Here is a 17,366-nt window from a genome sequence, read left to right on the forward strand (position 1 = left end):
AACTGCCTCTAAAAGCGGTTGTGTGGTATCTTGGCATATCCAACATGAATGTGGATGCTCTTGTGAAGTGCGAGCCATTTCTCTCACCAACGCATCTAAGCTTACTATGCAGGTATTTAGGTATTTGAGACGTCACCACCTCAAAAAAGCACATCCATACTAAAATTTATAATATTAGTATGGATGTGCTATTTATTAAATAGGTTTGAAGTTGGTGCCGAACAATAAGCACTTAGTATTAAGCCCGTGCACCGACATCAAACCTTTTTAATAAATAGCACATATAAATAATATGTAGTAAATAATAATGTCAAATCTTTTTTATTTCTTACTTTTCCGTTTTTGAAGTCGGTTGTTTTTAACGCAGTTATTTTTATTAGTGAATATTAAGCTTTCCGTGCGATTAGAGCTTTTTATGAAAATTAAGCTCTCCGTGTGATTAGAGCTTCATGTGAAAATTAAGCTCTCCGTGCGATAAGAGCCTTTAATGAAAATTAAGCTCTGCGTGCGATTAGAGATTTTTGTGAAAATTAAGCTCTCCGTGCGATTACAGCTTTTTGTGAAAATTAAGCTTTCCATTCGATTAGAGCTTTTAATGAAAATTAAGCTCTCCGTGCGATTATAGCTTTTTTGAAAATTAAGCCTCCGTGCGATTAGAGCTTTTTGTGAAAATTAAGCTCTCCGTGCGATTAGAGCTTTTTTGTGAAAATTTAGCTTTCCGTACGAATAGAGCTTTTTGTGAAAATTAAGCTCTCCGTGCGAATAGAGCTTTTTGTGAAAATTAAGCTCTCCATGCGATTAGAGCTTTTTGTGAAAATTAAGCTCTCCGTGCGATTAGTTTTTTGTGAAAATTAAGCTCTCCGTGCGATTAGAGCTTTTTTGTGAAAATTTAGCTTTCCGTGCGAATAGAGCTTTTTGTGAAAATTAAGCTCTCCGTGCGATTAGAGATTTTTGTGAAAATTAAGCTCTCCATGCCATTAGAGCTTTTTGTGAAAATTAAGCTCTCCGTGCGATTAGAGCTTTTTGTGAAAATTAAGCTCTCCATGCGTTTAGAGCTTTTTGTGAAAAATTAAGCTCTCCGTGCGATTAGAGCTTTTTATGAAAATTAAGCTTTCCGTGCGATTAGTTTTTTGTGAAAATTTAGCTATCCGTGCGCTTAGAGCTTTTTGTGAAAATTAAGCTCTCCGTGCGATTAGAGCTTTTTGTGAAAATTAAGCTCTCCATGCGATTAGAGCTTTTTGTGAAAATTAAGCTCTCCATGCGATTAGAGCTTTTTGTGAAAATTAAGCTCTCCGTGCGATTAGAGATTTTTGTGAAAATTAAGCTTTCCGTGCGATTAGAGCTTAATGAGAAAAATTAAGTTCTCCGTGCGAAGAGAGTTTTTTGTGAAAATAAAGCTCCGTGCGATTAGAGTTTTTTTGTGAAAATTAAGCTTTCCGTGCGATTAGTTTTTTGTGAAAATTAAGCTCTCCATGGGATTAGAGCTCTTTGTGAAAATTAAGCTCTCCGTGCGATTAGAGCTTTTTGTGAAAATTAAGCTTTCCGTGCTATATGAGCTTTTTGTGAAAATTAAGCTCTCCATGCGATTAGAGCTTTTTGTGAAAATTAAGCTCTCCTTGCGATTAGAGCTTTTTGTGAAAATTAAGCTCCGTGCGATTAGAGCCTTTGATGAAAATTAAGCTCTCCATGCGATTAGTTTTTAGTGAATATTAAGCTTTCCGTGCGATTAGAGCTTTTTATGAAAATTAAGCTCTCTGTGTGATTAGAGCTTTTTGTGAAAATTAAGCTCTCCATGCGATTAGAGCTTTTTTGTGAAAATTAAGCTTTCCGTGCGAATAGAGCTTTTTGTGAATATAAAGCTTTCCGTGCGATTAGAGCTTTTTATGAAAATTAAGCTCTCCGTGCGATTAGAGCTTTTTGTGAAAATTAAGCTTTCCGTGCGATAAGAGCTTTTAGCGAAAATTAAGCTCTTCGTGCGATTAGAGCTTTTTGTGAAAATTAAGCTTTCCTTGCGACTAAAGCTTTTTGTGAAAATTAAGCTCTTCGTGCGATGAGAGTTTTTTTTGTGAAAATTTAGCTCTCCGTGCGATTAGAGCTTTTTTGTGAAAATTTAGCTTTCTGTGCGATTAGAGCCTTTAATGAAAATTAAGCTCTCCATGCGATTTTATGCGGTTATTAATTCGGCCGGTATATTTTTTTTTTATGTATGTACACCGATTACTCCGAGGTTTCTGAACCGATTTACGTGTTTCTTTTTTTGTTCGATGCGGGATGGTGTCGAATTGGTCCCATAATTTTTTTTTTCGGATAGGCCTAGTAGTTTTTATTTTATGAGCATTTTTGTCTGTATTCGATGACTAAGTTGATATGTAGCAAGTAACTTTGATTCACTTCCCGGTAACCGATTGAGCTGAAATTTTGTATACGTATGTAAATTTGATAGCGATGAAATATTATCATAACATGAAGCTGATTTGATGATGGAATCGGAAGGTGGCCATAGGAACTCAGTAATATATTGACTCAACTTTATCGAGTTTGGGCTCGTTTGATTCGTGTTGAAAAATACACTAAAAAGTATTAAATAAAAATAACTGCGTTAAAAACAACCGACTTCAAAAACGGAAAAGTAAGAAATAAAAAAGATTTGATATTATTAACTACTGTCTACTACATAATATTATTGTACATATTTCGCAATAAAAAGTGGCCTATGTCCTTTCTCGGGTATCAAAATACATATCTCTATACCAAATTTCATGCAAATTGGTTCAGTAGTTAAGGCGTGATTGAGTAACAGACAGACAGACAGAGTTACTTTCGCATTTATAATATTAGTATGAATAGTATGAATTTTTGACATTATAAAAAGACACTTGATTTTGATTTAGGTATTTGAAACTACGGATTTTTTTTATGGACGAGGGCTATTTTCCCAATAAATTAGCATATTATACATATTTATTTCGTAACCGAAATATACAGATAGTATTATGCTATTTGATTATACATACAAAATATAACACGGATGCAAATTATGCTCCTAATTAATGACGACTAAAAATTAAACTATAAAGATTCAAGAAAGAATAAGTAAGAATTTCTAATGATATCCCCATTACAAACCCGGGGGGTTTCCTAATATTCTTATATTTTAAGTTGATAACGATACCTAACCCTTAATCGACAGATAATTAAAAAATGAGTGTTTCTATGAAACCACAAAAATAAATTAATAATGATAGTTTACCAAATCCATTTGCAATTAACTGATGGCATGATGATCAAAATCATTTACTATATATTGATGTGGTTATTGATAAGTTTTCATAACACAAAGTGATTTGACAACGACAACATGGCTAGAGCAATATTGGTAAGATTCTTTCATAATTATTAATTAACTTTTATAATATAAATTTATAGCGCAGAATCTCCTGCATTTCATGAACTACTTAAATTAAAATTTAACCACTTCGTAAGTGCGATATTACCTAGAATTACTTTTTTACTGAAAAAATTTTTGCTTTACTCTTCTGTTTTCCACCTTACAGATAGCAGTATCTGTGGCGTTACTTGTAGCAGCAGCTACACCCGCACCTGTAATCGATGGACAAGGCAAGGACATTGTATCCGGAGTATTCATCCCAGCTGATACGTTTAAGAACCTCCAAAACTCACAGAAAGGCATCAAGTCTAATGGGCAAGGACCAGCCTTATTAGAACAGCGAAGCACTGATACTGGACCCACCCCAGCGGGGCAAGATAACGGAAACAACAACCCAAACCAGGGTCAAAACACTGCACAGCAAAATGTCATTGTGAACCAGCAGCCAAGCCAACAGAATGGACAACAACAAAGCCAGAACCAGGGTAACCAACCTCAACAACAAGCTTTTATCAACCAACCTAGCCAACAAACTTACGTAAGTCAGCCGTCTCAACAACCGTCTTACGGGAACCAACCTAACCAGCAACAACAAGTCTACGTAAGCCAGCAAAATCAACAACCTTCATATGTTAACCAGCAAAATCAACAGCCTTCATATGTTAATCAGCAAAATCAACAACCGATATACGTCAATCAGCCGAACCAGCAGCCCATTCAGTATGTAAGCCAGTCTGGACAGCCAATCTTAGTCAACCGTCCAGCTCAACAACAAACGTTTATTGTATCACAACCGAACCAACCGCAACAAATCTTAATTCAACGGCCATCTTCTCAGCCAACCATGATCCTGACAACTCAGCCCAACGGTCAGCAAGTGCTTATCCAACAACAGCCGAATCAAGTGCTAGTACAACAACCATCTCAACCTAATCAACAGACTGTTCTAGTGGCACAGCAACCAAACCAGCAGACAGTGTTGGTCCCTCAACAGTCAGGTCAACAACAGATTGTAGTTGGACAACAGCCAAACCGTCCTGAAATCATTCAGGGCCAACAATCACAACCGCAAACGGTTTATATGCAACAAGTTCAACCCAATGGTCAGACAATTCTTGTTCAGCAACCTTCTCAGCAGATACAGCCAAATCAACAAACAATCCTTGTGCCACAACAGTCAAACCAACCACAGCAAAATGGACGAACGATTCTGATCGCACAACCGTCACAGCAGGGTAATCAAGGAAGTGTTTACCTAATGCCTCAAAATCAACCCAATCAGAGCAGTAATCAAATTTTAGTCCCTGTTCAACAAGGATCCAGTCCTGTATACGCAATAAATACTGGGAAGTAAAACAATTTAAAATACATGATCATCATGCATTATAATGGTGCTAAAATAAATTACTTTTAATCAATATTTCTTACATTTTTTCACCCCCAACAATCCCTCTTGTAATAATTTAATGAATAAACAAATACATTCAATAAGCCATCGTTGTCGTTGTACTTAGGAAAATCTTAGGACCTTAATTTTGTTTGCTTTCACGTGGCTTTCACTTTTAGGTGGTAAAAGTTCGCAGCCCCCGAGACAAAAATATTTTTCTTAGTTATGGCAATACTTCTTTATCGAAAAACCTTGTACCTTGTCATCATGAAATTGTATTTATAACTATATACTTTGACTGTTCTCTGATGACATTTATTTGACATTCATCAAAGCTCAACAAAATAAAATGGCGGAAGCGGTATTTGCCTGAGTTGTCATATCAATCAATATTTTGAATCATTGTTTTTAATGTTTATTGACACAAATAAGGGGTAGAAATGTCTTCAACGGAGCCCTCACAGAACAAAACATGGGAACTTTCCCTTTACGAACTGCACCGAACGCCTCAGGAAGTTATCACGGACGCAACAGAGATCGCAGTATCCCCGCGAAGTTTGCATAGCGAATTGATGTGTCCAATTTGTTTGGATATGCTGAAAAAGACGATGACGACAAAAGAATGTCTTCACAGGTTTTGTTCTGATTGTATCATAACCGCCCTGCGGTCTGGCAATAAAGAATGTCCGACTTGTCGAAAGAAATTGGTATCGAAGCGTTCCCTTAGACCAGATCCAAACTTCGATCTGCTCATATCTAAAATTTATCCAAGCAGAGATGAATATGAGGCGCACCAGGAGCGTGTGCTTGCGAAAATAAACATGTCTCACTCACAAGCCTCCTTGGTAAATTCTATTACTGAGGGCATAAAATTGCAATCGCAGAATAGGCCTCAAAGGTCAAGAAAGAATCAAGAGGAGAATAGTAATAATAATAGCAACGCATCAAATTCAAATGGCAATGCTGATGCTGCTCAAAATGGCAGTAGCACATCAAACAACAGGGAGGGCTCAGCATCTACTGGGAACCCGACTCCTCCTGGGCAGTCGACTTCAAACCCCGCGTCTGTAAGGAGCACACCATCACCTGTGCCATCCAATATCAGTTCTGTGTCAAAAAACACAAGCACAACTAAGCGGGCAAAGTCAATTTTGACTTCGGAACGAAGCGAGGAAAGTGAATCTAGTGATGGCAGGTTTGTAACTATTTCCACTTGCTTGTATTTTTACTATATTTGCACTATAGTTAGAAAGTTAGAACTGGTAGTAGTTAATTATTTTAGTTAATAACACTGTAAAAGCAATTAAATTCAAATTAAAGTCCAGTTAGATGTAGTAATTTTTTTACCTTCAGTTCACAGACTATGTTAAAAACTGGTTAGTTGTTTAATAAATAAAATCAAAATTGAGAGGTTTTTTAATTTCCATAACATTATTTTATTCTAGAACTGAAGGCGAGAACTCAATGGATACAGAAGGCGAAGGGGAGGTACTGAATCCTAATGAAATAGAGCTGGTGTTCAAGCCGCACCCCACTGAGATGACAGGGGACAACCAGCTCATGAGGGCCCTGAGGGACAGCTCTGTCAGATACTTGAAGACTACCGCTAATGCCTCTGGTGAGTACATAGTGATCGCTTGAATTTACATGATTGTTAATGAAAAAAATACTACAATAGAAATAATCTGTTAAATGTTAACAACATGTACAATTTTGTTAATAGCTGTTGTATTTAATAAGAGATCAAGCAGTAACATATTTTCTTTTATAATAAAACTAGCTTTCAACCCGCGTTTTCAAAGAAAAACCTGCATAGTGTCCGTTCCCGTTTGATTTCCGGCATAAAAACTTTCCTATGTGTTAATCCAAGTTACCCTCTGTATGTGTGCTAAATTTCATTGTAATCGGTTCAGTAGTATATGCGTGAAAGAGTAACAAACACAAACACACACATCCTCACAAACTTTTGCATTTATAATATTAGTAGGATAGGATACAGTAATTAAAAAACTTGTTAAATGCACAATGGAGTCATATTAATTACGATTCAGATAAGAGATCAAACTAACTTATTCACTAAATATCCTATTGTTTACTATCTTTAAAAGGATAACAGTTTCTAAGGTCAACAGCTATCATGGTATAATGGAAATAAACTCTAGCAAAGCAAAATAATACTTATTATATTCTAAAGACACTTTGGTTAAATACCAGTGAATAAATGTAGTGTTATACTATGTTACATAACTTACAGGAGTGTTAAAAATCATAAAAATCGGTTCAATTCACCTGGCTACCCTGCCAGGTTGTTGGTGGTTAATAAAACACTGGAATGACTCGATACTGACTGTAGACTGTGGTCTTTATTTATCACTACATAGTATAAAACAAAGTCGCTTTCTATGTCCCTATTTCCTTTTGTTCGCTTAAATCTTTGAAACTACGCAACGGATTTTGATGCGGTTTTAATAGATAGAGTGATTCAAGAGGAAGGTTTATATGTATAATAATAATAAGCTTTATTTATTTCCACCTTACAATTATTAGTAAATACATAATCATACATATTACATTTCAGTTATTTTTTTTTTTTTCCTTTTATAATTATTTAAATAAGTATATATTTTTTATTTTTATTTTTATTAATCTATTCCTTGTTAGGTGGCCCCTTATGGGTAAAAGCCTCCTCCATCTTGTACCAAAGATCCCTATCTTGGGACATACGCATCCAGTTTTTTCCTGCTATTTTCTCTATGTCGTCCACCCACCTCTTCTTCTGCCTTCCCACTTTCCTTTTGCCGATTGGGCCCTGCCATTTAGTGGTATGGTATGTCCACCTGTCATCTTTATATCTGGAGAGGTGTCCTGCCCATTTCCACTTTTGTTTTAAACTGAAATTAAGTGCGTCTGTTAGTTTGGTTTTCTTGCGAATGTCCACGTTCCTTTGTTTTTCTATTCTTCTTAGTTTCAGTATACTTCGTTCCATAGCATGTTGGCATGATGAAATTTTGTTCTTTACTTGTTCTGTGAAGACCCATGTTTGGCTTGCATAAGTAAGGCTTGGAAGAATACAGGAATCCATTATTGTCTTTTTTTATTTTAAGGCTATAATTACCTTTTAGAATTTCTTTTTGGGCCCAGTATTTTTTCCAGGCTGTACTGATTCTTCTGTCTACTTCGTTTTCGTTGCTTTTTGTATCAAAAGAAACCAACTTTCCAAGGTAAACATATTCATTTACATAGTCTATTGGGTTTTCCTCTATTCTAATTGTTTTCTTTTGACTATTTGACATAATTTTAGTTTTAGATGCGTTCATGTGTAGGCCGACTTTTATGCTTGCAGAATTTAATTTTTGTAGCATTGATTCTAGCCCATTCTTTATATGTATAATAACATCCATTAAATAGTGGAAAAGTACTGTTATTTTTGAGGTTTCTAATGTGATGTCGTAAATAATTACATTTTTTCCCCTTACATTGCAAACGCAGGCTGAACCCTACGAGTTTTATCAAAATAATGTACTAAGTATTGTACACATTGAAAAAGTCTACAGAAAAGTCCGCGATGGTATATGTCTATCTCTTATGGATAACCCACAATAACTTTTTTTGTCATTTAATTTTTACGACAAATAATGGTTAATTTTCGAAGCGATTTTAACCAATACAGCATTAATCCTTAACTAATTAAATACCTTGAATACATTGTTCATTTAATATAGTTCTATATGTCCCTTTACACCGTATGATTTAGGTGAATATTTTCGAAGATATTACAGATTTAAAAATTGCGGGACGTACACTACGGCCAACGTAACTTGGCGGGCCTGAACTTCGCGCAGAAGGCTGCGCACGAACGTTTTTTAGGAACGAAATGGTGGCATGAGGCGGCGTGCGCGGGGCGGAGATCTAGGCTAGGGATTGACTCTATGTAAACACAATCATCCCTTTATTCGAACGAATATCGCAATCGATTTTTATCGATTTGAAATTTATTGATTTTTGTTTATATGAGATACTGAACGAAATAGCTTTACAAACTTATTGAATTTTGTCGTTAGTAAAAGAGATTTCGAGTTTAATAGCAAAAAAAAAACTAATAACATTTTATTTTCATGGTTGTAAGACATGATTTAGTTAAATATCATTTATTTATAAACGACCACTACAATAAGGACTGATTGAGAATATTTGAAACCTATTATAAAATTAAATATAAATATATTTCACAATTCAATTTCAATCGATTTGAAAAAAAAATCGATTAATCAATATCCTCAGACACGCATAGTAGACATCGCTTTTTGTTTACGTCGTATAACTTCGTGCATATTCGGCAATTCTCGGTACGCAATTATGTATCTCAGTCACACGTTAACATTGGTGTCGTGTTCGTGTCGCTATCTCTGTCTTGAGTACAGGCGGTTACAAAAGTTTTCGTTGAGTTGATCGTTATTATTTGTTATTATTATATTGTTGAGTGTTAAGTTTAAATTTGTTCGTGTTTAAGTTTGTTTTAGTGATAATTTGGAATATTCTACTTGGAATTTTGTATTATTCGGGAACAAAGATGCCACCAAAGCATAATATGGTTTTAAATCGCCAGGCGAGAAAAATAATATTCGATTTAACGCAGTATTTTAAAAAAGAAAAAGAAGAAGGCGTAAAAAATGTTGACAAAGTTTTTTTAAGAGTTGCTGAGTGAATCCTGAATTCATTAGGTTATTTTTATTGCTTTATGTCTCATAGCGTTTTGATATTTATTTTATTTGTACTTGGTCTCTGTATAAGGAAATTTTTATTCGAATTTCAGTTTAAAAGAAATAAATGCCTATAACACTTTTTTTTACGAGTGTACATGCGCAAAAGTTCGTAGAGGCTATGTTCAGGCCCGCCAAGTTACGTTGAAAAATAATAATGAAAAATATATTTATTTAAAAACCATATGTTTTACACAGTTACAATTGTATTTATGTTGCGCGTTTTACATACATTTGGCTTTATCTAGGTTTATAATAAAGGTTTACCAATAGTACCCACACTAGGCAAGCCTGTATCGTGGGCACTGAGACGATTTTACAAAAAATTGAGTGTCCTCGGTATAATTAACAACACGTTCAAAAGCATTCCATGACTTTAAAGCTACAGGATAATAAAACTAAAGGTACTAAATAATAAAATTAGTATAATATATATATATTATGAAATAAATAAAATATATATATGTATATAATAAATATATATACATATAACAATAAATATAATAATTATGAAATGATATAAGTGCCGATTATACACAAAATTAAAATAATGATGCAAGAAGATTTTCTGTTGATACGTAGTTTAGAGAATTAAGGAAGTTAGTTACGATGATCTTTGCTTTTTTAGAAGAACAGTTTTTAATATTACAATTGGAGCAAATTTTATTATAAATAAATATACCAGCAAAAGGATTGAAACGCTTAGCAAAAGAAGTATTTACACGAACATTTGGTATTTTGTAAATACGCTTTCTCACGTAATCCTTGTAATTGGGAGAGGTAATCACCCATTTGTGCGTAGATATAATTTTATCAAGGATGAAAAGTTGGCGAACTGTAAGAACACTAGCGTCTTTATAAAGGTTAAAGGTAGGGTATCTAAAAGGTTTTTGCAGCATAGTTTTAAGTACCGCTCGTTGAGCCCTCTCAATACGAATTAGGTTTGACTTAGCGGCACCTCCCCACGAACCAATGCAGTAAGTAATTAGTGATTGACATAGCGCGAAGTATATAGTTTTAAGTAATTTGACGTCGGCAGATCGGCGGAGTTGCTTCATAATAAAAATGATTTTACGCACGCGATCAGACAGAAGATTTATGTGATTCTTAAAACTCAGATTTTGATCCACCAAAACTCCTAAATACTTGGCAACTTCAACTCTTTTAATATATTGAGGTGCACAATCGTCAGGAGATACATTAATTAATTCTATCAGGGAAGGGGCGGACGCAGCAGTCTTATGAAAGCAGATAAAATTCGTCTTGTCTACATTCAGGGTCAATAAGTTACGTTCGAGCCAAGAATTTACCTGTATCATTCCCTGCCTTGCAGCTAACACTGCCTCATCCCAACTGCCACCGTGAAAAGTGATAGCAGTGTCATCCGCATAACAAAGAATATCAGCACCGCTAAGGGGGAGGTTGTGAATATCATCCATGTAAAGAATGAAGAGAGTCGGACCCAGGATGCTGCCCTGTGGAACACCGTAATTAACTTCTTTCGTGGCACTAACACTCTCTCCAATCTTTACACATTGAAGTCTCCCTCTGAGATAAGTTTCAAACCATAGCAATGCATGACCCCTAACACCCTTATTATGAAGTTTTCTAAGCAGCAGTGGGATAGAAACAGTGTCGAAGGCCTTCGCAAGGTCTAGAAAAACACTGAGACATGCGTTTTTGTTGTCCAAATGTGAAGATACTATAGATGTTAATAGGCTTACAGCATCTGACGTACTTTTTTGACATCTGAAACCGAACTGACGCGATGATAGAAGATTATTGGACTCTAGAAACTTGGTAAGTCGAGAGTTAACAATTTTCTCAAGAATTTTAGAAAAAACGCCTAACAGTGATATCGGCCTATAGTTATTGGGATTGTCACGAGTTCCTGATTTATAAATTGGGCAAACTGCAGCAACCTTCCAGCTATTAGGGAAAATACCGAGTGATAGACTTCGATTATAAATTGACGTTAAAGGACATAAGATTTCTTCTCGAATCTGCTTAATTAATGAATTATTAAGGCCATCAATGCCAGGTGATTTTTCATTGCGTAATTGTAAAATAAAGTTTTCAACTTCAAATGTATCTGTTGGACTCAAAAAGAATGATTTATCTGGGATATTGTTCGATTTAATACTTGACGCTAATGTATCTTGAGTTATTTGTAAGTTATTTAAAATATGAGTAGCATATGATTCGCCGACAGAGGTAAAATGTTCGTTACATATATTAAGAGATTCAGTAGTTCCATTTTTATTGATATTTAAAAGATCTAAAGGTTTATTTTTGTGGTTATCTATGTAACAAATATTTTTAACTGCATTCCAGAGCTTTTTGGGGTTTCCTACACTAGATCTTAGGATATTGGCTTCATACTCGCGTTTCAGCTTTTTCAACAGATTATTAGTAAAATTACGATAACGGTGGTAGACGTGGAGTAAAACTGTATCAAGAGAGTTTCGTTTAACTCGAGTGTGAAGACGATCTCTGTGACGGATGCAACGTAAAAGACCAGGAGTTATCCACGGCTTTAAGATATATTTTGACCTAGAACAATAAATTTTTTGGGTATGTTTATGAATTATTGTTAGTAGTGTTTCTGTAAATGTCTCAACCAAAATATGTATATCCTTTATAGCCATAACCTCTGACCAATTTACTGTTTTTAGGTCGTTTTTGATGAGATCTATATTTCTTTTAAACATAAACATTTTTGGTGTTTGAGTTTTTATCTTCCCGAGTCTCATGCCAACCATGACAGTATCGTGATCTGTTATATCAGTTCCACAAACTAATCCTAGAACAGCTTTGTTCGTTTTGACAAAAATATGGTCGAGACACGCCCCTTCTCTAGTAGGCTGTGTAATCGCGGGAACAAGACCAAATTCTGCCAAGATACATAAATAATCATGCCACCAGGAGTTTGCAGACTGTGGCAAAATGTCGATGTTGATATCACCCGCCAAAACCAAATATTGAAAATTTAGTGTTGTAAGGTGCATATGCAAAGAACCAAGAAATATTGAAGGATTTCTGAAGGACGGGGAGCGATAAATCCCTAATATGCAGGTTTTTTCATCCAGCACAAGCTGCAAACAATTTGCATCGTCGATTAAAGGTTCCGACACTGAAACGCTCAGGGCACTCCGGACATAAGCCACAACTCCACCGTTTTGGTTAATGAACTTGCTGGTTTTATATGCAGTGTAATTAGGTAGTATAGGAATTTGCAATAGATCATTGAGCCAACATTCTGTGAGTATAATAACATCATACACTATATTTAAACGTTTTAATGCTACAATTAAACTATCGAAGTTTTTATTTATGCTACGAATATTTAAAGAAAAAATTTTTAAATTATATTCACTTGTAAGATAAGTTCTGCATGATTCAAGGTTAGAAACAGTGTTACATTTTATTTTATACGAATCTAAGTCTGTTGCAATGTTATTCGCAGCCATTAAAAATAATTGTTAAGATCCATTTGAGTATTTTTATGTATTGGGAACACAAGTGAAAATAATTTTTTAAAATGTGATAAATATTTTTTCTCGCCTGGTGATAATATTGTAGCAAATCTGTGTATGTGCTAAAGTGCATTAATAATATTTTATAAATTTCTTTAACATAAATTAATGTGAAATTATATAATATTTTATGTTTATAATAAGTACAATAAAATAAATACATATATAAATAAATTATAGAATGTAATATATACATAGTTATGTGAAATAATACGAAGTTATACACAGTTAACATAATTCGATGAAGATATAAGACAAATAGGTTTCTTATTAGACTAATCGAACAATAATTAAGACTTTTACAATTAAAAGATAACAAATCAATAATTTTATTACTACGACTGACTGGGGACGTGTTTGTCTGTGTTAAAAATATTGGCAAGAACTTCTCGTGACCGGATATGAATTGCGCTTTTTCCTTCGCGTTGTCTAACATAAACATTTCCGTTACTGCACCAACAGAATGCATAACCGAAGTTCTTATACAGACTTCGAGCTTCACGAAATAAAATTCGATTATCTTTGGTTAATCTTTCATTTATATAAATCTTACAAGCATCTCCGGGTAAATTAAAATCTGCACTGCTAATGTTTTTCCTTGATTTTGCGGCTTTCAATATCTCGTCACGCTTCGAACGTCGAAGAAATCGAACAACAACGGGGCGGGACAGCTTATTGGTATTGTTAGGGCCCTTCTCCTTCGAAATACGGGGACCCACTCGCATTGCCCAGTCGATGTCTGCATCGCTTAGTTCCACGCCGACTTTTCGAGCCGCTAATAATGTAATATGCTGAAGGTTTTCGTGAGAGGTCTCCGGAATACCGGCTATTTCAATTTCATTACGTAGATATTGTTGTGCTTGTAAGTTTAATTCGCATTGAAGATTGGATATAGTGACTTTCAGGTCATCAATCTGCCTAGAGTTACTTTCCAATAGTTTGATACGCGATTCGCTTGTATTAACCTTTTCCTCAAGTCTGTCTAGGCGCTCGTTACAAATTATTAACGATTGAGTGGCGTCTTCTAATTTCAGCTTGACGGAGGAAAGTTCCTGGGTCAGACGACGAATTTCGGTAGTGAGTTCCTTTACGTCTTCACCCGTCACTGTCGCAGCGGTCGTATCTTTTTTACGCATCGTAATAAAATGAGAATCGCCGCTGCACCTCACCGGGGTATTGCTATTATCACCCCCTCTCTTTTGAGACGAGGAGCAGTTAGGACACTCCCATATGTTTTTCTGTTCTGCGGATAATCCACTCACGTCAATACATAATGGACAAAATTTTTTTCCACAGACTGCAGACGAACATTTGACGAAGTTGTTATCTTTAAAAGATTTAAGGCAACCGGAGCACTTCATATTAACTTAATAATATGTAAACTGTAACAGCGCAATTTTTTTATAATATACTTCCGTGTCAGTTCTGCAGAAGCTTATCTTTGCCGCGCGTCGACTCGTAGCGCACGGCAAGCGGCCGCACGGAGATATCACCCGGTCGCTCGCAGGACTTACGTGCGGTAATCGCTTGCACGGAGATGCTGCCGCAGGACACTACCCGACACTTTATTATTTGCGAAAGAATTACTTTACTCACAAAATTGATTGAAATCACATTAATTACTTGTTCCACTGTTATTGTTCGTACACAAAAAGTTTATTTTAGAAAAATGTTATAGAGAAAACTTGTTTAAACAAACTTTTAGAACACTAAATAATTATTAAATACGGAGCTTATACAACGACCGTGTTAACGATTCGACCGAGGCGTCAAAGATGACGTTGGTCGTATTGTAGCGTTTGCGGCGGTACCGGCCGGCCGCCATTGCACCCGTGCGAAGCCGGGGCGGGTCGCTAGTATTAATATACATTTCACACTACAAATTCGATCACGAAGCGGGATTCGAACCCATGTGTTCCATCTTGGAACGTAGGGAAGCCTGGCCACTTGTTATGGCCTTGCCTGAACACTCCAGGACAATCAAATTTATTCTACTCTTTCGGTTTTATGTATCTAAGAGACACCCCACACCCTCTATTTATATGATAAAATTGTTCATTGGTGTCCAATTGAAAGAGTAACATTCATACATAAATAACTTTCACACTCACATTTTTAAAATTCTAATATATTATTACAGTGGATCATCTCAGCAAGTACCTAGCCATGCGTCTGACTCTGGACCTGGACGCAGAGCTTCCAGAAGCTTACCGGCTGCTCAATTTCTGCATCTATGTGGCGCCGTCACCTGGACAGTTTGTGCCACTCGCTGGCTCGCAGACGTTGAGACAGATCAATGATAAATATTGGAAGGTATATAATGTAATGTAATGTATTTTATTTGTGCAAACTAAGATGTTATGTTTGTTTATTTATTCGAGATATTAAATTATAGAGTAGATTTTTGTAACTTTCTCAAATGTTGAAGAATTATAAGTTTCTATTGAGATGGATTGTCACCATAACAAATTTTAATAAATGTTTATATGCAACACTTATTAAAAAGCTTCACTATTCCATCATTTTCACAGTGCACACAGCACATCAAACATATAACTTTTTGCTAAAGAAACAGAAAATTAGTAATCTTGATTATAAGTACATAGTTTCTGAACCAAACAGTTTTGCAACACCACCAACTTATTTTTATTTATTTAGTTCTTTATTGCACACACAAAAGAAATAGAGATACAGCACAGGATACAGAGAGAAAATAAAATAATTTATACTAATGGCCTTATCGCTACATAGCGATCTAACTTCAAGATAGAAATCAACTGAAATTTATAAGACTGAGATTTAAAGACTCATTAATAAAACTGAGATTTAAAGACTCATTAATAATTGAAAGATCATGGCTATTTAATTATGTATTTATAAAAATAAATCGGGTTTTCCTTCCTGACGTTATAACTCCAGAACGCACGAACCGATTTCCACGGTTTTGCATTAGTTGGAAAGGTCTCAGGCTCGTGAGGTTTATAGCAAAGAAAAGGTGTCTCTGGTGGCAAAACGGAGTTCGCCGGGTTTGCTAGTTATTTATATTATGTACCTCATTATTTACTATTATTTCCATTACAGGTAAATAAGCCCCTGGAAATGTATTACTCCTGGAAGAAAACCTAGGAGTAACTTGTTAGTTGCAAGTTGCAGCTAAAGTGATACAATAGTTAAGAATATAAAATATATCATAAGTTTTATGCGAGACATGGACTCTATGTGATAATGTATATCATAGGAATAAGTATAATTAATGGAATTTTTATTTTATAAATTCAATTTAATGTTATTTTTATTTTATGAATTTATGCTGATATAAATTTTAATTAGATAATGAATTTTCTCAATAAAATACTTTAAATTTTTATTATCTCATTTTAAGTTTTCAATTGTCAAATGATTCTTATTCAAATAGTCTGTATGTAAATAATGAAATTCATTTTTTTTAAATATGATTTATAATAATTATTTTAAGCTGTATTAATGTTTCATCATTGAACATACTTTTACTCTAATGTAATAATTTTATTCATTATACATAATAAATGTACATTAATGTGCAATTAAATGGAATTCAATTTTTTTTTTGTTTGTTTTTAATCATTCAGTATTTCAATGAAGCATACACCTACACTAAAGAAGATAATATATCAAACGTATGATATGATATTTATTATATTACCCAGGCAATCCATACTAATATTATAAATGCGAAAGTAACTCTGTCTGTCTATCTGTTACTCATTCACGCCTTAACTACTGAACCAATAATTTGCATGAAATTTGGTATAGAGATATTTAAAATATCTCTAGAATAGAATGGAATCTCTAGAATAGAAAGGACATAGATTATATTATATTGATATATAAATTCTTTATAATTTTTTAAATGGGCTCATTAGAACAAAAACAAATATACAAATAATTTATTCCTTGCATTTATTGGACGTTTGTACTTGTATAAACAGATAAAAGCATTGTCAAATGTATAAATATAGGTATTTGTGACTCTGCACATATCACGAAACAATAAATATCTTAACACTACAAACCCAGTAACATTTATTAAAATGCTTAAAATTTCAAGCTTTACTGAAAAATTGAAGCATTATATTAGGCGCGTGGCGCGAAATTCAAATGTGCTCCAGGTACAAAATGGTTTACTTAATATTTAGGAGATATAAAACGATGTCTAAATGCATTGTATTCCCTTCTAAGTGCTTTGGTTGATTCAAGTTTAATAGTTTTCAGTGCTTCCACTATTTCTTCTTTGTTTTCCGCATCGCGCGCACTGG

The 17,366-nt window shown here is 34.6% G+C and overlaps 2 protein-coding genes across 2 annotated transcripts; both read left to right on the forward strand.

Moving 5' to 3' along the window:
- The first annotated feature begins 3,127 nt into the window (after positions 1–3,127).
- On the forward strand, positions 3,128–4,908 carry LOC149906809 (uncharacterized). The gene is made up of 2 exons (XM_090104945.1): positions 3,128–3,376; positions 3,555–4,908. Exons 1-2 carry the CDS (start codon positions 3,359–3,361, stop codon positions 4,740–4,742), a joined length of 1,206 nt encoding a protein of 401 aa, XP_089961071.1. The 5' UTR covers positions 3,128–3,358; the 3' UTR covers positions 4,743–4,908.
- Positions 4,909–4,964: 56 nt separating this feature from the next.
- Positions 4,965–16,654, forward strand: Sce (E3 ubiquitin-protein ligase Sce). The gene is made up of 4 exons (XM_090104981.1): positions 4,965–5,970; positions 6,221–6,393; positions 15,212–15,384; positions 16,153–16,654. The coding sequence occupies exons 1-4, from the start codon at positions 5,216–5,218 to the stop codon at positions 16,195–16,197; spliced, it is 1,146 nt and encodes a 381-aa protein (XP_089961107.1). The 5' UTR covers positions 4,965–5,215; the 3' UTR covers positions 16,198–16,654.
- The last annotated feature ends 712 nt before the right edge of the window (positions 16,655–17,366 follow it).

The sequence above is a fragment of the Colias eurytheme genome, chromosome 8 (assembly GCF_061535395.1).
Source record: "Colias eurytheme isolate Ceu_HAF_F1 chromosome 8, ilColEury1 Martin Lab GWU primary, whole genome shotgun sequence".
NCBI lineage: Eukaryota > Metazoa > Arthropoda > Insecta > Lepidoptera > Pieridae > Colias > Colias eurytheme.